The 25,502-nt window shown below is 41.7% G+C and overlaps 1 protein-coding gene across 3 annotated transcripts in view; it reads right to left on the reverse strand.

Moving 5' to 3' along the window:
* The window catches only part of dclk2a (doublecortin-like kinase 2a), a 52,492-nt gene extending 31,430 nt beyond the window's left edge, over positions 1–21,062 (reverse strand). For 2 of the 3 annotated variants that reach the window (XM_030050942.1, XM_030050935.1), the window contains exons 1-2: positions 20,163–21,057; positions 15,196–15,533 (exon numbers count right to left, since the gene is read on the reverse strand). In XM_030050942.1, coding sequence (XP_029906802.1) covers positions 15,196–15,533; positions 20,163–20,568 — 744 coding nt within the window. In that variant the 5' untranslated portion in view covers positions 20,569–21,057. Of the gene's footprint in view, positions 1–15,195; positions 15,534–20,162 lie in introns of all 3 variants that reach the window. The other variant, XM_030050950.1, reaches the window with a different exon arrangement.
* Between the last annotated feature and the right edge of the window lie 4,440 nt (positions 21,063–25,502).

The raw sequence follows: 25,502 nt of genomic DNA on the forward strand, positions 1-25,502 counted from the left end.
GACAAGAAAGTAAAGGCCCTTCATGTTTTAAACACCAGTCACTGTAATCACTGGGTACCACCAGCCTTATCTACCCCCAAGCTCCTCATTGCTTTAACACTCCTGCTCATTTGGCTCATGGTAATGAGGGGTAAAGGAGGTGGGTGGAGTCCGCAGAGACAGACAGAGAGACTGAGGAAAGAGGAAAGAGGGAGATCTTTGTCTCTAGCTTTAGGCAAGGTCATAACAGGCTACCAAGCACTGTTGCACTTAAACAGGAAGGACCTCTTCATAGTAAAGGGCATTTCTTACACAAGGCCTCAAATAGCCAAAGATTCAACACAAAAATGTGGTGATTTCTTTACATAAGTAGGTGATAATGACTTTGATCAGGAACATACAGATTGCCATTAATTGTATGAGGCTGACACTTGAGCCAATGAGATCATTAACTCTGCTTGAACCCTTTCTCAGACACACAGATCTCGTGTTTACCTACACTACTGGCTAATTCCTTTGGATTAGAGAGGCAAGGCTCAGCCACGTGTCTAACTAATGGGAAATCTAAGCTCATCAGTTAGCGTGGTATTTGTTTTCATTGCATTATGTGCATGAGCGATTAGCTGGTAAACACTGTGTGTTTTTAACAACCATGAGTACAGTTGCACTCAAGTCTCTTGAATGAAGAATGCACAGTGCATATTAAAGTGAATGCAGACAGTTACTGCATGAAGACTCTGCAGCTGTCATGCTGATGTACACTAACCAGTAAACCACTATTCACTGAGGGCACAGTAGAAAAAAAAACACTTATACAGTACATCAGCATGATAAATGAGCATGTCTCCATGGCTTTTGGTAAACCACAGACTTTAATATGATAAATTCATGGGGGACATTTTATCGGGACACACTGAGACAACAGCATGTCAAATCAAACATAAACTCAACATGGCAGCTACTGCTCTGGGTTTCTAGACCGATTTTGGGTAACTCCATGGCAGTCTAGTGAACTCTGTCTCACACCAGCCTGTGCCTGGTGGGCCTATCACACACTACACAGCTGTCTCCCTCTCTCGCTCTCTCTCTCCCCTTCTCCTCCAAGTCATATTCATGCACAGGGAGACATTACACTACAATACCCCAGGCTGTTTGGATGTTCACTGGTGCTGAGCTCTTCATACTCAGACAGAGCTGTGCAGGAAGGAGGGAAGAGAGGATATGAGAAGACAATACTGTTGTTTTGCATCTGTGCACACTGCATTTAGAACTCACACTTGCATGCACGCACAAACACATACACAGCCTCCAGTCCAAGTAGACAAGATTACGCTATTTAATAGCTCTGACTTCCAAAAACGCTGAGGTGCAGTGAGATTCATGGGATTCATTAAACATGTAGTGTGGTTGTCTAGTTACGCATAATCTTAAGCTGCAAATGAACAACATTTAATTCGATGTCTGTGGGTCCTTGTGTATAAAATAAACATTACTTTGGCAACCATGATTAAACTTAATTCCGGCCACGCTCCCACCTGACATCATAGTTTAGTCTAAGAAGCAACACAAATTTTACCATTTTTCTCTCCTTATGCTTACCACGAGCAATCTTAGAAAGTCATTTGGTTGGTTAGAAGAAAATGCTGCGTTCATTCAAATGATGTGGTTAATATGGATACTAGCACAGAGGCAAAATGTTCAGCTTATACTGTCACAGTTCTGTCAAAAAGACTCCAGGCTTTGCCCCTACAAAGTGGCCTTCCACGTCTGTGCCGCTCTGAACCAAACTGTCCACTGACATAAATGTCACCATACTCTGAAGCCAAGTGCTGGGCCCTGGGACCGCTAAGGAAAAGGAACACTATATAATGTGCAAAGAAAACTCCACCACCAGTAATAGACAATGTGTTGTTCCAAACGTCAGGGTCATTTAGATGTGAGGCTCGTCCGCTCGGTGCAGAATTAGTCATCATGTCAATCTGCCAAACTGAGGCAATTTATGCTTGCATGACTAAACTGAAGTAGACAAACAGCAGCGTGTGGGCTGCGATTTGAATGCGGTCTAACCATGACGACAACTCTACGTTAGGGGCTGGAAACATCAAACCCTGAGCTAGGGCCTACTGAAAAGAATGGACGGGAGCCAGGGTTAGCAAAACAAAACAAGTGGTTGAGATCACACATCACACAATGGAAACACCCCCCTCCAGCCCCTCACACTCCCCCGTCTGTGGCCTCCACACGTTTTGCACAGCCGCCAGCCTCGTGCCCCCCTGACACCCTGGCTCTCTCCGTCCTCAAGCCTGCTTTTTTGTTTTCCTGTTTCATCATGTTGGGGTATCATGCAGGGAACAAGCACTTTTGTTTTCATTAATACAATGTGGTGCTATTGTATTGCCCACCCAGTCTCTGAGAAATGGCTGGCAGAGATGGGTGTGTGTGCCATCTGCTGAGGCCAGTGAGCAGGGTTCTGGATTCGGAGGTTTTTATCTCACTGACAGTCCTGCCAAAGGCCAAACAACACCCACATGATGCCCAAGCAACCACACCAACACTCCATCTTTTTATTTGTATTGATTCGTCTCCCTATCAAGCTTAATTTTGTAATCCTGTCCCGTGATTTAATTTATCTTGCAACCTCACCAAATACTGCTTTTTCTCTGTGTGTTCTCAGTTTCTCTTGGTAATCACTACATAAAAGCATGGTTTATCAGTGAGTGCACAACAAACCATGACACAGCACTGAACGGAGCCCAGAATTTTACTGTGCGGATGGTATATCAATGCACTGGTGTCAGATGTACTGTATGCTAATGACAGCACAGAACAATAGGTGATCATGCAAATTTCATGGCACTTGACCTAAATGGTGGTGTTTAATCCCGACTTGGCCCTAAAAACAGCTCATGCCTGACAATCAGATGGAGCCCTGTGTGGCCTTGCCTCTAGCTAACAGGGAGGGAGGCAGTGTTACTAATCTGTCTGTAACTGTCAGCATGTTTCACTGTCCTGCCAGGAAGGCACTTAAGATACCATCACTATCATTTTAATAAAAGGAGCAAACAAAATTCAGGGTCCTCACTGTCTCTCTAATTGTTGGCACAAAGCAGCAGAACATCATGTCCCCGCTAACGTATTTAGGACCTGGGCTGGCTCAGAGTATTGGGGCCAGGAGGCCATCATCATTAGGAGCATGTCATGTGAGATGATGCCACACTATATCAGTCTCACGCTAACCGCTGCCCCTCCTCCCACACACACCCACACACATACATCAGTGTGTCCCCAAAACACAGCAACCCATGTGCCATGAAGTCTGGCTATCTGCGTGGCATAGAGGGCAGCCTGCATGCTACACCAGCAGATTTTACAGAATACAAAATATTTTCACTGAAATGAGGGCATTATTTTGGGCCCAAACATTCATGTTTTTCCATTGTGTTAAGGAAAAAAAATCAAACATAAAACATATCAAAACTGTTTAAAATCAGGGATTGGTGATGTACATCTTTTTTTCCCCTTGTTTTCCTGTTGGTAAAAATTGCCAAACAAAAGAAAAATGATCTCTCTCTCTCTTCTCTGCTGGATTTTCCCCTCTATGATTGTTTAACATAACAAAGAAGCCCTTGCATTTTCATATCTAGGGGTTGACATTGAAACCTGACAGCTAACATTTCTATTTTAGATTGCTGATTTTTTTTAAGTTGTATTGTGGTTGTGAGGAGAGTATCTCTCAGTGACATAAGTGGATTTACTTTGGGCTGGTTAGCTGGGAAATAACAACAGTGCAATATCAAACAATAAAAACGACAACAGAGATGCAACATAAATCATCAAACCCCTTTTTAACCAGCAGTTAATATGTTTTAGGTGGATTTTTCCTTTAATTTGAGCTAGAAGTCCAAGATAACTGGATCTCATCACCATACCCACCATCTGCTGCCACTGCTCTTGCCATTCTCAGTCACTCTGATCAGTATAACCACTTCAACAAAGTCCAAGATTAAATACTCACCTTGCACCAGCATAAAAGAAAAAATGTTTACCCTTATTTCACCTGCTTAATGCATCATGCTTAGAAAGAAAAGAAGGTGAAGCATCTATCTGGTCTGAATCAAATGTGTTATGGATCGGCAGGGCAGACTATGTGTAGTAAAATTAAAGATTAAGAGACATGTCTCAGTATATTGTATATTACCAATGTACAATATGGATGAGGGATGGTCTGAATGTTTTCCTTCATGACCCATATCTAAACTATCAAGGCTATTATTGAGGAAAGCTGTGTGGGAAAGTAAAATAAGTCCCTTGTGTGTTACTAGAAAAAAAAAAAAAACAGTAAATTGAGTGATTATTTACAAGTGCACATCATAAATTTCAGTTTATTGCAGTTGGCCCACAGCATTCTGCTTGTCCGTCTGCCTGCTCCCACCCACAGTCGGCCTCATATTCTTTGTGCGTCAAAATTTTTGACATGAACTGCTGGAGCTGCAGTTTGACCTTCAACAACTTAAGTTAGTCACGCTCTTGAATGCCTTCTTGCCTCTAACAATTTCAGTCTGCAGTAGTCACAAGAGTGAATGAAATAGATGTTAACAGTGTCCAAGCAAAAGGGAAAGGTAAAAGGGAGCAGGTAATAACGCCCTTAATGCATGGTGAAAAATCTATAATCCATCAATTTGTTTTATGTGAATAAAACAGCACAACTTCATGTCACAGGCAAGCTTTTGATATGTAGGCTATTCCAAATATCACTAGATCTTATTATTATTATTATGGAGGCTACATCCACTAAAGTATTTCAAGCATGTAAGGTATGTAAACACAAGAGAGGACGTTACGTCAGAGGCTGAACAGACTGTCTAATAATCAGCAGAGTCCTGCTTCCTCCCTCCTCCCAGAGCTTCCTGTATGTGCTGAATAGGCCTGTTAGAGATTTCGAAAAGGATGACCATTTCAGGCCTTTGAGCTCAGCAGTCTAAATGGGCCAGGTCTGCGTCCAGCTCCTCTCTGGATAATGGGCTGACTGTCATTCTGATAACATCGCTCCGTGAAATGGACTGTGAAAAGGAAAACCATTTCAGGACTTTTATCCATTTTCCATGTTCATTTTTATTGCTAGATGTTTTTTTTTTTTCAAATGAGAAAAATTGCTACTTATCTTAACTTTTTTTGGATGTTATCACAGACCTCCAGTTATGCTACAGAGATCCAAGCTATATCTCCTTGCTATATATTAAGACAATTTGTTTCCATGCTAATGCAATGCTGTCTTACTACTTTTCCACTGCCACAGAAAATCTACTGACGTTCCAACATGAAACAGCTGATTAAATTAAATATGTCAAGCTCTTATTCTATATGAAGAATGCATGTCAAGAACATCACATTAGCTATTTCTGCGATATTGTTTAACACATATCATAAGACAGAGAGACTTTTTTGAGGCATAGTGATTAGCAGGGCTGCATAACAGGCAGGGCAATGGGGATATGTGACATCGTTTACTAAAGCTAGGATGAGCAGATAGTAAAAGAATCTGACATGTTTATGCAGATAATAAGGCCTCACATGATATGTAGAGTAAACTCAATTAAGTGAATGCTTGTATAGTGGGCTGCAAGTGCATTAGCATCCCACAGTCCTGGTTAATTGACAAAGCTCTGCACTACCATCAGTCACCAAGATGTATGTTTGCATGAAAGCAATAACACCAATACAATCCATTCATGTACTTGACCTGTATTTGTCCATCATTATGCATTCATCAAATTGCCTGCAGGAGAGCAAACATTTGATTTTCATACGATATGCCTCGGCTAGGCTGGCTGGGTGTTTGCCTGCCCATATCCTGTTCTCCACAGTAAACAAGAGTCAAGGTCGTACTCAGTAGTGGATATTGCATCTTCCCTCTTGCCATGCATCTTTCAAATTTGTCAAAAAAACAAAAAAAAAAAAACAACTACATTTTTGCTGGATCATGCAGATGAAAGGTGAGCATAATATAATGTAAATGAACAGTGAGTGTAATTTCAAGTGTCTAATTATGGGAAATAGTCTGATGCAGAGCAGAAGTGGTTGTCAGCTGCTCTGCACAGTGGGATTAATAAGGAAGAAGAAGGGGGGCAGAGGGAAGAGAAGGGGCTGAGTACAGGCTGGGGGTTGGGAAACAAGCCTAGTAACAATTTTCTCTCTCTTTCTCTTTCTCTTCCTCTCTCCCTCCCTCCTAAACCTTTCCATTCTTTCCCCTCCTCTGGTTGTTGCTAACATTTGCCTTGGCCGATACCTCTTTCTGCACCCATAAAGCATTCTTGATGTGGTGTGGTGCTGGCAGCTCCATTTCAGCCTGCTGGCAGTCTGTGACAGTCACACACTGAGATCTGCTGGAGGGGCTACAGCACCACAAGGAGCTGAAGGGAGAGACACTACAGTGTTATTACACTGCCAGACCAGGTCTAAACACAGAGAATAGGTGAGAGAGAGTGTGTGTGTATACATCAGTGGCGCTTCCATCCACCTAATATTTATGAGAATTTTGAATCTGAATGAAGGAAACCTGAAGAAAAACTCCAAACACTTGTACATTTCACAAATACATGTGTGAGGACAGTTCATTTGAAGAAACAATGACTGAGCACAGACTTTGTCACATACAACTGAATGTGAAGACCATCAGATCTCTCCATCTTCTACACTGTCTGGTTGCCCAACTTTGATTGCATAATTGCCTATAGCTGTGCACTTTTCAAAATAACTCACACTTTGGTGTTGTTGGAAAGATGTGCTGATTAGTGTTTTTGTTTGGTGAATCTTTGAAAATGCATTCAAATTATGAGCAAAATCTGAATGAGGAAAGTTATCGACTCAAAACAAAAAGCACTGACTCTGTGATATTAAAGCTAAGGCTTCATAGTTTTTGTTATTTTTTTAATTTAGTTGTAATATAGTTTTGGGCAATTAAAACACTGACCCTATAAATGCAGTCAATTTAGGCTTTTCACTTCAATTGAGATGCTGGTAAGTTGCTGTTGGCAGTACAAACACTGTATAAAAAATATTTCAGTGGAAAACTAGGCAAACCTGATATCCATTGAAAAGAGTGCACTGTATGGCCAACTATGGTCAATATCTTAGTAATTAAGTAATAATAAGTAATTCTTGTTGACTGCCCTAGTGCAGAGTTTAAGATTTGACTTGCTCCCGTTTTATCATATGGGTTTTCTTCTCTGTGTCAGCCTTACTGTTAAGACAAGAAAACTTAAGGGGATTGAAAAATAAATAAATAAATATGGAAATCTTATTTCCCCCTGCCCAGTCAGCTTTGAGATGTAAAACAGAGTTGTCTCTCAAAAGCAGCAGCTGATTCTGCTGGCACTGATAACTAAGATGTTCAATTAACATTCATTCTGAGGAGCAGCTTTGCAATTGAAGAGGGAGAGTGGACTGAGAGATGTATTGTGTAGGCGCACTCACTCATGCACACAAATACACACGCGCACACACACACACACACACACACACACACACACACACACACACACACACACACACACACACCTGACAGCTGCACTTTAACCCTCCCCTCCAGCTTATAGGTCTAATTATCCGGTGGTGGCCAGGGCCCAGTGGGGGGGCTCTATGAGTGCATGTGTATGAGTGTGTGTGTGATCAGTGGGAGGGGGTGGCAGCGTGGCTGGGACCTGTGATTTGATTTTGGAGGAGCAGATGGCAGGCTGCTGCTGGAAGGCATTCTGGGTGGGTGTATGTATGTGTGTGTGAGTGTTGTCGGCACCACAAAGCCTAAGAGAGGCTTTTTAAAGAACCTCTATGGGGCTTTTGGTCTAACTGGTATGCTAAATATTTGACACTCATTTGAAGGACTCCACAAGTATTTGACAATATACAGCTAACAAAGAGCAGCGGTATTTAAGCCTGACATAAACACTCTATATAATATAATCCACCTTCGGATGGCAGGCCATGTGAACATTTACCCATTTACACAGGATGTGAGGCTTCAGTTCTTTACACTATAATCCAAAGTGAGCATTCATACAGAGGCCAAATTCAGACGTCAACAGAATGATGCACTAACCCACATATGGTTACCATAGCGGAAATCAGGCTTCGCTGTCATAAATTTACCATTCACCGGCCTCATGTCACAGTGTTAATTTCAGTCTTACAGGAATGAGCGTGTGTGTAAAAACATATGAGTGGAAATATGCAAGTGAAGTCTAACTTACTGTCGTCAAGCAGTTGAGGTGGATCATCAGTCTGCTCTGTTGTCATAATCAAAGAATCCAAGAAGTAATAGTCTCTCTCTGTTTCTACTTCCAGGCCACGTGTCAAACCCGCTAAAATGACCTGTCACGCTTAACAGAAGTGACATCAAGGAATGTCCTCCTTCACTATGAGGCCAATGGGGGATAGTACACATTTTCGTGTAGTGCTGCCATACATGAGGATTCACTCTCGGTCACACACACACACACAAGCACACAGCCCCAGTCCATGCATGTGCTGCCACTCAGGGTGTGAAAAGAGGCTTATCTGGGAGGAGAGGCTCCATCACTGAGGGCTCCATACAAGTCAAGCTGTCAGATTAGCTAGATGTGTCTGGTCTGGGAGAGTGCTACTCTTTTCTGTTCAGGCAGATGGGAGCAGTGGAACCGGGAAAGTGAAAAAACTTCAAAAGAGTAAAGAGTAAATGTTTAGAAGATAACAGTGTTAGACAGGACACATTTTTCATGTGCTGCATGGGAGACAAAGACGAGAAATTATCAGTAGCCCATGTAAAACAGAGTGCACATTCAGTGACCTTCAAATTCAATTAAACTGACTGATACTGTTAAAAAGGTGCCCAGTTCTGGTATAAGGATCAGGTTACAGGCTTGATGGGTTAGACTTCTAAATTAGGCTCTAATTTAATTCAAGGGGAGACCTACTGAATCCAAGAGAATAAGATGAGTCTAGGGTGGTGGTTTTCAAAATGGGATTTCGGGACCCTTAGGGGTCCTTGAGGGGCTTCCACGGGGCCATCAACAAAATTAGGAATACTATAGTTTCATTATAATTTAATTCACAAGAAATCAATACAATGCAAAGAAATGTGAGTTATTATTTTAACATTGTGGTTCCCATAATGTTACATAGCCCAGCAGTTTGAATCTTTCATCATTTGTCAGTGTTCACATATGACATCTAAACAATAAAAACACTTAACATAAACCAAAGTATCTTTTCATATTGGTGTCCATAGGGCAAAAATCACTTCAAACAGGGGTCTGCAGTGTAATAAGTCAAACTGGTGGGTCTGGAAAACGAAAAAAGTTTGAATAACCTTGAACTAGTGATCTGACTCTAATTTATGTTGCTGCTGAGATATAGCATAAGCACACACATGCTATCTTGCTGATGTCTAGCTGCTGTTGTAGGGTGGCTGGATTGGAATATGAATGGGACTAAAATCAGCAAACACTCCTGGACGATTACAAACAACAGCTGCAACAAACGAGGGGTTTTGTTCCAAATGAGACAGTGGCTATCTGAAAGTTACACCTCCTCTGAAAAAATGCTAGATATAACAAATCACATCCTCATGTATGAATATGAAGGCTTTGCTGCCATCCTCATTGCTGACCAAGGCATGTTATTGAATTATAGGCCCATAAATGCATCACCATTAACCTGTAAGACTGATCTGCCTGTAAATGGGGAACTATTGATTCTATCTAAAAGGCATACATGATGACACAGCACAGCCGGGCTATTACATGAGACAGAGGGATCTCCAGTCTCCACCAGAAGTCAGAGTAGTGGTGAAGAATTTGACAGAGAGCAGATGAATTTATTTATACATTTGGCACGCTGCAGCAGAGAGCAGGAATCCAACAAATGAAGGAAACTGCTGTAACTAACGGCTGATGGTTCATCATTGAACTCCAGTGGTGAGTGCTATCAACTAGGATAGCTAAATGGCACACTTGTCATCAAAAGAGATGTGTAATGCACCATCTCAAGTGTGTAATCCCAAAAACTACATATGTCTAAGTCTCTGGCTGAATTATGATCTCAAATATGAATAGCTACAAAAAACAGGACTTGCTCCTGTATCCTATCTCAGTGGGCAGAGAATTCATTATGCAATAAATGTTGGTGTTATGTTGGCGGCAGAATTGGCTCGCATCCATTTTTAATCCCATAAAAGGATGTTATGTTTGCCTGAGAGCACAAAAGACCTGAGTTGCCGTGTGGTTTGGGATTTCTCTCCAATGAGCTACCCATACCGCTGCATTTACGATCATACCGCAGGCAAAACTGTCTGAATGACTAACAGTGAATAATATTTGGATTTCTACAGTTTTCCTAGCCACAAAACACATCATCTCTATGGCCTCTATTTATGGACAAGACAGAAATGAATACACAAGCATCCACCTCATTTTGGCATGCACAACTTAAAATGCGAGCAGCCTTTCGTGAAACAGCGTTGACTGCAACAGCTGCACGAGTGCTCAACATATACATAAAAATGTAATGGAGCACATTCACCGCATTTTTTCGACATTGTGCGAGACACCCATTATGCAGGTATTACTCTAATCATATCATATTAGCATAATGCTGGTGGGTACTTTTTTCATAGCTGTAAAAGATAAAAAGCCAAGGCTGGGTGTTTTGGGGGACTTGGTGGTTCATTGTGAATTCCAAGGACAGACACTCTTTCCAGACAACCCTGAAACTCTCAATCTGGGTTCCCCACTAGCAAAAAGGCAAATCCCTTGAGACATTATCAAATGCCTCTAACAAACCGCCACATTCCTGCAGACACAGGCCTCCAGCTGTAGCTGCCTGGTTGAAACAAAGCCTTGAGACATTTGAGGAAGGGTACTCCCTATCACTCTGCCTTTCCTCTACTCTCTCTCTCCACTCTTTCACAATCAGAGAGAATTAGATTTAGAGTCTACTGTTCACCGGTAGAAGCTGGAAAGCTAGTAAGCCATTTGGCCACTAGAATTTTCTTTCAAAGTGCCCACGTAACCTGGATGCATGGAAAAGGTTGAGTGATCTTCATGCAATAAAGAGCGTGAAACGCCTGGAAAGCACAGCTGTTCTGCATGGCTGTTAAAATGATCTACAAGGAATCTACTGAGAGATGGAAATAGAGACACACCAAACCTTTCTGTCACACATACAGGGCTGAATTGGTCACAGAGGGGATTCCAGCGTGTATCACATGACAACAGCTCATGCGTGCAGCTGTCCATGCTGCATTTGTAACTTTATCACAATATTTTCATTTTTGAATATACATCGCTCTCTGATATTACTTACCATCTGGAGAGTGTATCCACCTTGTATTCCACCCCCGCTGGTTATTTTTCTTGAGAATCGCAAAGATGCAGAATTATCCCTTGATATAATTACACAAACTACAAAAAATATATATATGCTATTATATGTACTGGAATATCGACTTTAAGGAGGATTGATGCATATATGCTAATAGGGCTGGGCAGAATGGTTAAAGTCAAAATCGCGATAAGTCATACAATAAAGAGTTTTTAAATAGTATATATGTATAGCATGATCTGACTGTGTGCTAAATCAAATGCTAAGTAAGATAATTAATGTTTATTAATGTTTAGGTTGGGCGTGCTTGTTGAATTAAACACACATTTTCCAAAAATATTCCTTAAAAGCAGAACTGTGTGTCACAAAATCCCAAAATACTACACTCACCTCAATATTATTTTGCTGAAAGATGATGAATGATAATACTGAATTATCACCCAGCCCTTTTTACTACATTCACAGGTAAAACAACAGCTTCAGTGTGCAAGTGGCATACTGCATTGCTAATAAGTCTCTAGAAGTGACTACAAGTGCGAGTGACTTACTGATTACCAGGACAGCCAGCATTGGTCACTGAGGGCACAGGGGCCACATACAGAACATATGCATGTTGAATGTTATGGGGAAACTAAAACTATCATGCCAGAGCTCCATATCAGTGTAATATTTGGCAGAGAGTGAGTGCACAGCTTTCAGCGTAGGTGACATCTGATCTTTCGTACTTCACAATTATTCCCACTAGCTGAGCTGTTTTCACTGTCGCAGTGCCAGATATCAAGTTCTAGACCAACACACCGTGCAAAACAGTGTTATTGAATATAGTATATCATAATGTAGTCTTGACAAGCCTGTAACAGTGCTGATGTGTTAACACAGTGGAGGCTGGGCTGGCCCTGTCAGAGGAGACAAGGATTATTATTCTGCAGCCCGGCCTGCCCATAAAGATTCCTGTCGTCCAACAGGAAACAGCCATCAGCTGGCTGGGCTGACAGACTTGGATTCTCAGTATTAAGCTCTTGGGTATTTGGAAGGATAAGATTCTTCTGCCTAACTTTCTCTGGCCCATGCCCTCCAAAAGTATGTTTAAGTGTGTGCAGAACAAGAAAAACAGTTTGAGTTGTCATTAATAAACCCTTTATTGATGTAATGTCACTGTCATCAGCCCCTCCCCCAGTCACAGCACAGAAGCCACCGCAAGATTCGTGAGTTGGATTTTTGTGTGTTTAACATTGTGAGCTAAAGCAACGCCTAGGTTCATCCCCCCCTTGTCCAGGTCTATCTACTATTAGGAAACATTATATCATTTTTTTATATGTATAGTTTTGAACTAATTTCTCTCTCTCCTCCATTAGAAATTGTATCTCGTATGAATTCCTTGATCGTGTTCCAACAAAATTCAAGAAAAAGCTCCTTGACACACGCACACATACAAATCAAATCACTTTGATTATGGCATTTCTACACTGGCTATTTGTTATTGTTTTTTTTTGTTTGTTTGTTTTTTCAGCACTTTAAAAGCACAGTTATACCCATTAAAGACTTTTTAACCCTCTCAAAGCCACAACCCTTGAACTGGGCGCTTCCTGCCCTTCCACACATAAAAGTTTGATTTATAATTAAGAGTCAAAGAGTTGTTGTTGCTACACAATAGTTGTCTATGGCAGTGAAAGTATCAGGATTCTGCACTGGTGGATCTCTGTGTAGATCAGTGAAATGTTTGACAGCAGTGTAAAGTTTTTATTGATTCCATGCTGAGAAAGCACAGATGAAAAAAAAAAAGCGAAGGAGTTGTGTTCACATTCTCAGAAAAGAAAGTTCACTGTCAGACACATTAGTGTTGTCCAGACCAATGTTTTGGCTCCATGAATTTCATGACATCTGGCCATAGTTTGGGGATGGTTGTAAAAATGAACATTTATGCGAAGCTCCTCAGCTTGTCTCTGTTAAGATGGCTCCTTGCTGTCTTGGACTATAAGTGGAAATCAACTGCAAATGAAGTGAAAGAGGTATAAAGTGGCCAAGTGGACCAATCACAGATCTTAATACCTATACTTTGGTGTGAATGAGTATCATTTTAACAATATCATCATAAAACTTAAAACTTTGAAGGTTTACCTTTACAGGATTACTTTTACATTTTTTTTTAAATTATTGTAGTTGTTTTAACTCACTTCAAGTTTGTTGCTTGCCTTTATTTCATTGTTGCAGAATTCTCTAAACCCTGTTTTCAGTGGTAATTCGAATAAAAATATATTGTCATTACATAAAACTTGAGATACAATTAGTTTCCCCAGATGGGGCGACGTAAACATCAATCATTTTGATCAGGGGCCCAAAAGGCACCATGTGTTCAGACTCACCTCATCTTGTAACATCAGGGGGCCCCAGATGAGAATTTCAAACGGAAAAATTACGACATATTTGTCCCAGATGAACAGGATTGCAGTGCGCTCAGGCAATCTTGCATGACTTAATAGGGGTGAGACCAGGTAGGGAGGAAAATATACTCGTAGATATGGACTGAACTGTAAAATGTATTCATTAGTGTCTAGTTGAAATAATTGTGGCGTGTAATTATGTTTGCATGATTAAGTAGGGTGTAATTACCTAGACTGCTGACACAGCTGAAGCCTATAGATCATTGTGGCTCTTAGAGATAAAACATTTGGTTGGAAAGCTCAGCCTTGCAGTTCCATCTGGTTCTCATATGCACATCTGACACTCCCTTTCCTCATGTTGTACTAGAGATGTACTAGCTCCATCACTGTCCTACACGGCTTTGAAAGAACTTTTCTATCAAGTGTGCTATTATTCATGTAATGCATGATGTTACGGCTCAGTCCCTTCAACAGCCATATTATGTATTACTGGTTGATAAATTCAGGGACATTGCCAAGTACAATTGTTGCACTGCTTTACATGATGTTGCATTTGTTTGCATGGTGATAGGCACAGCTGCAGTCATATCAGCCATAATGTACTGCTGCAGCCTGCAGTACCAGTAGGAAGATGCACAGCTTTGCTTCGACTACCAATGGTAACCCAGAACTACCAGAACCCATGAAGTTCTGAGACTGGGTTTTGTTTCCAGTGCATGAAGACTCATCCATAAATGGCATGTGTTCAATTTTTGAAATACACTTTTTGATTTATTTGGCATTTCTGCTTTATTTGACAGTCACAGTACAGAGAGAGAGACAGGAAAGGCAGGGGAGAGAGAGGGGATGACATGCAGCAAATGGCATCCCAGAACGCTGTAATCAGGACTCAGAAACTGAGCAGGACCTGAAGATGTGGTACATGCTCTTATCCTGTGAGCTACTGAGACGCCCCACACTATTTCTAATAGGCAAGTTAAGCTCAAAGAGAATTATTTGTTTTCTCTGAATACTGATAAGGGTATGCACCTCTTCTTTTGTCCAACATGCAGTTTCCATTGTTTTTTGTTTTGTGTTTTCACAACTTGTTGCTTGGTGCTGGCCTCTAATGATAGTGCATGTTTATAGCAGTCAAAGTTGGACCAGTCATGACTAACATCAATGTTCACTCCTGCTTCTGTAATATTAGGTTCTGCGAACTTGTCCTGCTTTGTTCTGTCTGGATGATGTCTGATTATTCTGTGACTCCGTTACCCTCTCAGTCATACCTCCCAACTTCATGTTTTATATTGTTTTGCATTTGCATTGTTGTCAATTTATTGCACAAATAAATACAAAAAAGCTTCTGGGAACTCTAAAATAGTTTTAACAGCCCAGCATGCCTGACTAACCTCCCACAGTCAGAGTGGGTTATAGCATGCCTTCAAACTGTAGTTTTAGTACTTTCAGCTTGAAAGAGCCTGCATGATATCAGCCTTACCTGCTTGCCCTCCAGAGTATACAGTCTCTTCACAGCGCCAGAGTCCAGCTTGATTGCGTCAGTGATGTCTGTCAGCACCTGCTCAAAGGAGTGGGCCGTCTTCTTGTTGAGCAGGATTCGTACTGCCTTGCGGGGTTTGACACCGCTGCGGATAACAGTGACTAGCTTGGGTTTGATGAAGTCCTTGGACTCGCGCTGCAGTTCGCTCTTTAGTGTGCTGAGAGAGGAGAGGGAGCGTGACGTGCCAGTCTTGCCACCCACTGACCAGTTGGGGTTGATGTTCTTGGTGTAGTCTACACGCCGGAACGGTTCATTTGAGGCACACACATAGCTCTCACCTGGAGGAGGAGGAATGAAAAGCAGAGATGACAGTCAAAACATGGATGTCTTCCAAGATTCAGCAACAAAATGTATTTACAGTGGACCACCGTAAAACGAAATAAAATTAATGCATGTGGACATGGGCTGTACATATAAAGCCTTAGAAAAATAACACAGTTCATGTGTTTGGTATGTGCCATGAAACAATGCAGCCATGTGGCATAGAGCCAATCAGTTCCATGTTGGATAACAAAGACTTAACATTCCTCAGTGGAGCAGAGAGGCACACTGACAGGCCATGCCAGCGTAACACTGTCTTCTCTCCCTGTCAGCTGCTGAGCCGCTGCATTGGCCTCCCTCCAAAGCAAAGCATTTTGTTTTTTTTTCTACAGGCATTCCATTCGAACAGTTAATGAGTAACTATTTCCCCTTAAGAACAAAGTCATGTGACAGCAACAGGGGGTTTTCTGGTAAATGAAAACCACAGTCATAATGTCTGGTGACTGTTTTGAAGGGTGCGTGTTGGATTAGTGAAATGTGGTCCTGCTCTGCCATTCTGCTTCACACTGAGAAACAGCAAGAGTGAGAACATGAGAGAGACTTTCTCTTCATGCTACATTCATCAAAGAGGCACCAAAGAGTCTGAGAACAACTGAACGTCTCGCAAATGCAACTTCATAGCACCCTCGGAAAACTCACAATACTGTCTGTTCTAGCACACATCCACTGTCACTGAATGCGGTGGTTTACAGGAATGACCACAGCTAGAAGACAGAGTTTCTTGCCAAAGAGAGTAGCTGGCATGGTTTCAATAATACACAAACTGAAGCACTGAAGAAGTTGTATAAGTAAGCACATAAACATGCTCAGTTATAGCCAGCCCCACATTCCACAGGAACTTAGTCACATTTATGTTTCTGTGTTCACTATGACTATCATTAACTTATGTAACTATATGTAAAAAATAAAGTCTCATCTCCTAAATTTTGGTTGTCGGATATGTGTCATGACAAAAGCTTAAGAGAAAGTGAAATACAGCCTTATGAGATGGTGTGTCCCACGACGCCTGGCTTTATTAAGCTGGCAATTAACCGAAGGCTAATTAAGAGGCTAGGACACAGCTGGGGGGACTGAGCAATGGCTGTAAAACTAAGACAAAATGTAACTGGGCCTGTCCTAAGTTGGGGACACTGACAGAACGCTGAGATGCTGTCAGATGGTGGCTGGTGACAAGTCTATTCCCTGGGGCCCCGGGGCTCAGGTGTGAAGGTTAGGGGAGCCTCAGCCACCCTCCACTGGCTGTGGTCCTCATGTGGAGGACAGATGAGATCACCTCTAACAGGGCTGGTACCAACCCAGCTGCTCCCAGCTTTGTGGTGACACAGCTGCCATTCATATAAAATACACATCATCACCAAATGGTAAATCCCACAGTATGAGGGTGATCATGAAATGACTGTCCATCACCAAAACAATAGTGACCCCATGAGATTCTCATATGCAAAGAGCACATGTATGATCTTTATAGTAGTTCTGAATTAATAGCCAATACAGAGAGGGTAATGGTGAAAAATATGACCGAGGTATTATGAGTTTCTTTTTAAATCTTTGTGCCTCATGACACAGGCAGACAACCAGATTTTGGCCTTGGTGCACAGCTGGAGTATTTTAAATTATTTGATGGTCTTTGCTTCTTGTTATACGTATTATGCATCAACACTGTAGCAGGGGTTGCTTCTCTTGTTGGCATCTGTTATTCCTCGACAGCCTTTTTAATTTTTTAGCAAAGACAAAATATAAAACACATAACAATACCAGTATCTTATCTACCCTCCCTGCATACTTTCTAAATGCAAGGCCATGTACCTTTATTTATTATTTATTCAAAAACTTGACATATTAAAAGTTAATTTTGCCTGCCTCTGTAAAACGAACATGGTTTAAAACTCAGAACATTTTGCTTTCAATCATAAATAGCCTTACTTTATAATTCAGTGAATCTGATATCAATAGTGAACTTAAAGCCATGATTTCCTTGAGACATTTTTTCAATAAAAAGTTGATTTCATTTGCTGTTCCATGTGCTGCATTTTCAGTGTGGAGCCTAGCATTTAATTCAGCTTCTAAGTTCTATTTTCAGCCAAACAAACTCATTACACACTGTTGCTGAGTACAGCAAGACTTTAATACATCCACAAATTACACAAAGGTAGTAAGAAGTGCTTTGCTATCACACATTTTCAAACACTTAGATCTTTAAAGGCTTAATTAAACTTAATGGAGCTGATAAATCCCTCGGCTCACAGACTTGTTATTGTCTCAACAAGAATTGGCTTGTCAGTGTCAGTGCTTCGGCCTCCCATATCCACGCAATAAACTACAGAGCTCTCTCTAAAACCCCAGTTCGGTATCTGCTGCCTCTCGGAGTTCAGTACCACAAGCACAGCAGTTCAAGTTGACCGGTCACCTCAGTAATCCCATCTAGCTATAAAGGGGCTCACATGTGAATGGTGCTTGATTGGGTTTCCACACAAAGGGCCTTAGCAGTCCACAATCAATGGAGGCAGACTGCTGAGCTGTGCAGTCATGTTTCCCTCTCCCTGCCCAGTACACTGATGAGCAAACACAGACAAAACACCGGTGCCTGGCCCACCTGCAACCAACCTGAGGGGCCGTAACATCACCACATGGGACGTCACAATACCAGAATTCTGGTCGCTGATACCAATACCACTGAAATGCCACAATTTTTAATACCTGATACAATACCAGGCAAAAACAGAAATCCCATGTATTTAACAGTAATCCCAATCTTTATGTGTTTTGAATATTTAAAGCTTCAACTAGAAAACAACGCAACCAAACTAAATATCATTGTTACCAGTGGTAGCAATGAATGAAATTTGATAAGTGTCAATACGAGTGATACTGATACTAAGAACACTAATATTGGCATTGTTCTCAAAATTTTAGCTTTGACTTGGCACCTGAGCATCAATTCTTGTGACATCCTTAATCACCACAGACCCCTGTGTTTACAAAATGAGCTGCAGGAGCATCACAGAGGGATAGAAACTCTGGAGTCAAAGCAGTTTGGGATTCTAGTTTGGGACAAAATTCTTCAGAGCACCAACATCTTCTATCAGTTGTCTAATCGCCTAATCAGATACTGGGCTCCCAGTGACCTCATTTCGCAAGGCATGACCTGTATACTGAAGCACAGAGGTGCAGGAGCAGAATGATCTGTAACAGATCCAATGCACCAAAACAACTTCTGCTCAATTTGTGGAACGGGTGATGCTATGCGGATCAGGCATTGGCCTAAATCTTCCCCGGTCTCTCAGGGGACGGGCCAGAGGAAATGAGTGTAGTGCAAAGTCGAAAGTTTTGGGAGGATGTGGGATGAAAATAGCCAAGTGTGTGAGAAGCATCACTGCAGCAAGAGGTCAGCAGATCACGAGTAACTGTGGCCGAGCAGTAACCTCTCGTGTTAAAAGAGGATTGCTAGGAGGTCACAGAGCAGACAGCACGCTCGAGGGCTGAACATGAAGATTAACTGGCTACTGAGAGGGCGCTGTCTCTGCGGGGTGCACAACACAGCAGGAAAGTGAAGGGGTACAAGCCTGTGGCCAAGTTGTGTGCAATATAGCAAAACTGAAATAAGGAGTGACTGCTTGTGCCACATTATTTTAGATCTTTCTCAAAAACGAATGAAGCCCCCCAATTGACCATTTCCTGATCCACACTGGTGGCTATCATTTTCAGCATTCAGTTTTTAGTTTTAGAAACTGCAGTTAAATAAATCAGTTTCTAAATCATCACATTTCCATGTATAAATCGGTCAGTCAACTGGAAAATAAAGAGTCCCTGGATGGTGGAGGGCAAACTTCCATATCTCATGCCCCAAGGCTGAGATCATTCTGAAAGATTTTAACAACCAAAATCACAAACACATTTATTCACATGCAGGCGCACTTACAGATGCACAGTGGATGATGACACCCACACAACTCCAACAGAATCAAACAGAGAGTGAGAGGAGGAGAGAGAGGCTTGATGCAGACCTGTGGACTAAAGCTGCGGCTCTGCAAGCCTGCTTGGCTCTGCCTGCTGCTCAACACTGGGGCAAGCAATGTCAAGGCAGCCAAAATGATGCATGGGAAGCTCTGTGCTGAATCCAGTATGCCATAATAATGTACCCAAAGGATAGATGCAGTAGGCTTCTGTCAATCTCTGCTGACATGTCTTGCTCCCAGAACTATTCTCAAGGAAACTTCAACTTTCCTGACAGACCACATTTAAATTAGAAACTAAATTAGGCACCTGTGAACGTGAATGGATGTGTTCTGATAATCTGAATCGACTTTTCTCAGTTTGCCTGAGGCTATAGTCTTGGCAAGGATCTCTCTTACAGTAGGCCCTGTTTGAGGAATACCAAAATACACTGACTTTAGTTGAGGAGTTGTGACTTCAGATATTGTTTTGGTTCATTACAGTGGCCAACCTCCAGCAACCTGTTATCATTTTTACACATAAATCCAAGTCTGTGTTTAAATCTATGCCATCAACACATGTTCATGTTTTGGCCTTGTTTCGTGGACCCCATTATTACGGTTACATGAAGATGTGACATTAATGACCCTTACCCTCTACCAACTCATCCAGACTCGTTATCTTCTTGCCTCCATCCACCGCATACAGTGTCCGGACTCCCTGGGGAAGGTTGACGTTGTCCGAGAGGGACCGGGTGAGCTCCATAAGCAGCGCATCCAGGGATCTGAAGCGGTCGTGGGACACGGCATACACCAAACCCTTGAAGTATTTATCACCATTGCGATAAAAGCGCACTTTTTTGGCTTTCTTCTCGGATGTGAGGGACTGGAGCGTGCGCGTGCGGTAGAAGCTGCAGTGCGCGCTGTGCGCCGGGCTCGGGACCAGCCCGTTACCTCTGGACCCGGACTGGGACCCGGAGCCCGGAGTGGCCTTTGGTGTCCGGTGCGTCTTTTCTCGCTCCTCGAAATGCTCAAACTCAATACTTCTGCTTAGCGACATGTTTTTTTCTCGCACTCTCGCACAAAATCCCAAACAGAAAACCTTTCGGCAGCACTCTTACTCCAGTGACTGCTGCTAAAACAATGCGTCGGCAACCGGAGGACTGGAAGAAGGAGGATACACGTGTGCGTCTCCAGTCCCCAATCTAGATACAGTTTGACCAGTTGCAGCCGCACCGGCAGCTTGTTACAAAGTCTTACGTTGCAGCACACCTCCAGAGAAAAAAAAAAAAAAAAAAAAAACACTAGAGGACACCGGTCAAGTGGGGCAGAAACACCCCGTCCTGTCTGTTCCTTTGCCTACAAAACCCACTGAGTACAGTATTCCAAACGGCTACTCGGGATTATCCGGTTGAAAATGTGGCTAAGAGATGACAGCCTCCTTTGACAGACATTGCAAATGAACCTGCAGCAGGCCTACACACAGCCAAGAAACCTAACAAAACTTCAGTCTGCCGCAAAAGCCACAAACGCCACAAACCAAAAGCTCTTTTTTCCTTTTCACATCCTTCCCCTGACTGGTCGTCCGCTCTGAAGCTGTCAAATCAATGGGGCTGGAGAGAGGGAAAGCCTTACCCGCCTCAGGGTCCTAATGCCACCTATTGTTCCTCCAACATATCCCCCTAATATATTCAAGACCTGAACAATAAAGTGTTTACACTCCTCCCCTTGACCTCCAAATGCATTCAAAGTATAAAAGTACATTACACTGGGATCATTTTGCCCGGACACACACAAGCCTAAGATCTGGAATAATCCTGCCATGATATAGCCTTCCTAAGAGGGATGCTATACAAATATCAGAGCAGTATAGGAACGTTAATCTTGCAATGATAAGCAAAAAAGTACCATAAAGTGTGATAAAGTCACTCAAGGCTATGACTACCATTGACGTAGTTTAACTATGGGGATATAATAAGCATACTGCAGTGATTTTTTTGATCGGGAGGGACACAGTGTTTGAATTTAAGGTGATTTGTATTTTGCAAGTATACCAACCAAAATGCATTAGAACGTTAGATAGATAGATAGATAGATAGATAGATAGAGCTGTGGAACAGGGTGCAGCTGAGTCAGTGCTATGCTTAAAGTCACTGATCTATGAAGGTACAAAGGGTCAGTGCCTAACAGTGAGTCTGGATTATTCAGAGCGATGCCAGTTTCACTCTACCACCATCCCCATCAGGCACTCACCTACGTCACCACCTGGCATGGCACAACAGCACAGACTCAGACCTGGGCCTCGCTGTCACTGCAGCTAGTCAAAAACAGGGCAAACTGAGTAGAAATGAGCGGACAGGGGATAAGTTAACCCATTTTTGAAACAGCAGTAGCCTAATTCTTGAAGCAAGTGCAATATGAACTAATGGGTCTGTCTGAATCACATTTTAAGATCAGCAATTAGGACACCTTAGTTTTAGAAGGGAAAAATATGAGGTATTGCGGACAAAACCTTGATGTGAAGGAATAGAAATTAGACAACACAAGACCTTGTTTGACTTCTTGCCCTTTGCTACTTAGAGGCTTACATTTCAGAGATTAACCTACTTATGCTACAACTTTGGAAGCTCAGTGCCCCCTATTAACATTATTCAAGACATTAAGTGATTTCCTAGCCAAGTCCAAGTCAGAGTCCAGATAAAACGATTATTTATTCACAGATTCATGAATTCCTGCACACATTCACATTCAGTACATTAAATCTAGTTCTGTATTTCCAGACACAACTTTGGGATTCTTTAAATCAAAAGCTCCCTATAACAAGGCAGTGTTGGCGGTATTGTTTGGACAGTCTTTGTATCTTGTTAAAAGAAAATGTGAGGGGGGAAGTTATTTAGCAGAGCACAAATAAGAATGCTATTTCCCCAGCAGAGGAAATCCCATACAGAATGACAAAGCGGAAAATCCCTAAAAGACAACAATCCCTCTCTCCAAAATGAAAGAGGAGGAAAATAAATAACAATCAGGTTGAAGATAATACTTAAGCCTCCCCTAAGTGCTTCTTTTAGTACTTTTGGCAAGCTGTTAATATATTGTATAAAGGGGATTTGGAGAAATATTCTCTTCAGGCATTTGTCTGAAAATCACTTAGGAAAACAATCTGCTGACAAGTAAAGAATACATAGCAGGCAATAATGTCTTAAGCCTCACTGCCTACAGGACAGAAATCCATGTTATATCAATATACTCACCTAACTCAGAGTGCAGGCTGAGTTTCTATCACACCTAACATCCTATCACACCCACACCATCTGCTCTAAAATGAGACAGGGTCAAGTTATAATTGACATGACTGCAGCAAGATGCATTTCATAAGTGTCACTCTATAAAGACCCTCATAACTCTGAGGCAAAGTCCGTCTCTGTGACATGAAGTGGATAAGAAGCATCTGGAGATTTTAAAAAATCAATTTCCCTCTAAACTGACAGGCTGCATGTGTGTGTGTGTGTGTGTGTGTGTGTGCATGCGTGCGTGCGTGCGTGCGCGTGTGTGTGTGTGTGTGTGTCCATGTGCATGTGTTTGTGTACTTATTTCATTTTTAGGGCAGACATCAGGTGCCACAACACCCAAACCATTTCAGATTAATGTGTCAATAAAGCAAAGGATGGGGTCAAAGGTCAAAGGGAGGATGGGAGTTGGCAGCTGAACAGGGGTCAGTACTGCTTCATTCCATTTAACATTTTATGAGCTGTAATCTCATATGTGTTACATTCTTTGCCACTCTATGCAATATTTAACACAGTTCATGTGAAGATGTTTGAAGAAAAAAGTTTACAAAGGAGCATTATGATCAAATTGTAGATTTAATTGTAGTTTTCCATTAATTAATTTATAAGTTGCTCAGTAGACTAATTGGTATCTGGAATCCATGAGTGCTTGCTTTACTTATGAGGTCGAGGCTAAAGGGGCAAACTCATCAGACTTCTCTCTTGAGATACCTGACATCTAACGAAGCAGAGCGGCAGAGAGAAATTGTTTGAGATACTCTATCGCCCTCTAGTGTTCATCATTGAACAGACGTGGAGTTCTTTCTGAATATGAAAACAAGTTAATTAAAAAAAAAAAAAAAAAATTAAAAGAAATTAAAATGAAATGTTCACATTGCGCTGTCTTTACTGTTATTTATCAGATTCTGTCAAATAAGGAACAGACATGATTTGTGGGGAAAAAATGTTCATCTCTCCACTATCATCAGATTTAACAGGCTCAAGATAGAATCGTCTTGCCCTTACTGCTTTACCAGAATTTTCCTCTTCATGACAGCAAAGCAATGTTGATAGCACAGTGGCCAAAAATGAAGCCAGTCACAAAATGACTCTATAAACCCTTCAAATATAATTTAATCCAACAATAAACAGTAGTGAGATAAAGCTTGAGATGTAAAAGTGAATGTAGGCGTTAGACCTAAACCTTGATACCAGCTCATCAGCCCACAAAAACTAAAGCCCATTTTTTCTTTAAAGTAAATGGAAGAGCTTTCTCCTGTTGATTTTCATAAACTTCTGGAGCTTCTCTCTGTTTAGACATCTTCATGCAGTCAGTCAAGTGGACATCATCTCTCATGGTCATCTCCACATCACAGGTTGGAGGTAATTGTCTTTGAGACCAGCTCAGTAGACAAATGGCTGTCAGAAGCGTTTCTCTTTTTTCTGGGTGCCAGTTCTTATCAATGGCTTGATGTACATTACAAACAATGGAAGCTGAATGGTGGCTAATTTAGAAATCCCAGTTATGCTTTCATGTCATTTTTCAGATGTACATGTTTCAGCAGGTCAGTGGGCTCTGGCAATAGTGCAAAAATATAAACTTCTTGCTGACTTATTATTGTGAAACAGGAACATACTTATTGGTGATTAATTGGAGTAGTTTTGGTATATCTGTGACTTGCAGGTAGATGCACACAATATATCACCACTAAAAAGTGGAAAACAAAATAGCCATCCTAAGCTGTGAGGAATGGCAATTTTTTATGAGAATAATAAATCCGAGGATAATAAAGCTACCTGTGTCACCAAGTAAAGATCTTGTCATGTTGGAAAGTGAAAAGTTCTGCAGTGATGAAAAGAAATGACAAGGAAACACTGTCATACAGTGTCATCGTCTGCTCATGACTGGAATATCTTTATTACTGCTGCATTCCAAGGCAAAGAAATATATGCGCACTACAAGAGTGCATAAGCCTCAGTAAGATCAAAGACTGGGGTCGCAAGTGCCACACAATGTAGGCCAGTGACGGGCTGCCTAGGAAATGTCTGAAATGAAGCTAGCACTCCTTTCATGACCAAGACAAATTCAATTACAGCAGGTCACTTCAGGTTTTACACCATTTGGCAGCTGTGACTCTGAGGGGCCAAATTTTCCCACGACGACCCAGTTCTCTCACTTTCTATTAAAGGTAGGATGGCTGGTGTTACTGCCAGGTCAGCTGACATGATGCTACAGGTTTAGAGGGGCATCGTGGTCTTGTCTTTGCTTTTCAAGATTTTGTGAAAGGGGTAGATTTGAATAGATTGTATATAGTGCCTTCAGAAAGTATCAGTACTCGGTGACTTTTTCTTGCATTTGTGGTGTTGCAGCACTCGGCCTGGTGGAAACCAGAAACAGCCATCTCACCCATCTAACACAATCCTGGTGGTGGCAGCAACACACTGTTAGGTTTTTTTTTTTTTTTTTTTTAGTGGCAGGAAGACTTGTGGGAACAGTGGGAATAATAAAAAGAGCCAAAAATGGGAAAATTCTTGAGGAGAACCCATTTCAGACTGCCAAAACCTAGACTGGCGCAACAATTTATGCTTCAATAGGACAATAAACCCAAAACATACAACCACATCAGTACTGCAATGGCTTCAGAACATGAAAATGAAAGTCCTTGAGTGCCTCACTCAAATCCCAGAGCTAAATGTCACTAACAATGACTTGAAACTGACTGTTCAC

The sequence above is a fragment of the Myripristis murdjan genome, chromosome 1 (assembly GCF_902150065.1).
Source record: "Myripristis murdjan chromosome 1, fMyrMur1.1, whole genome shotgun sequence".
NCBI lineage: Eukaryota > Metazoa > Chordata > Actinopteri > Holocentriformes > Holocentridae > Myripristis > Myripristis murdjan.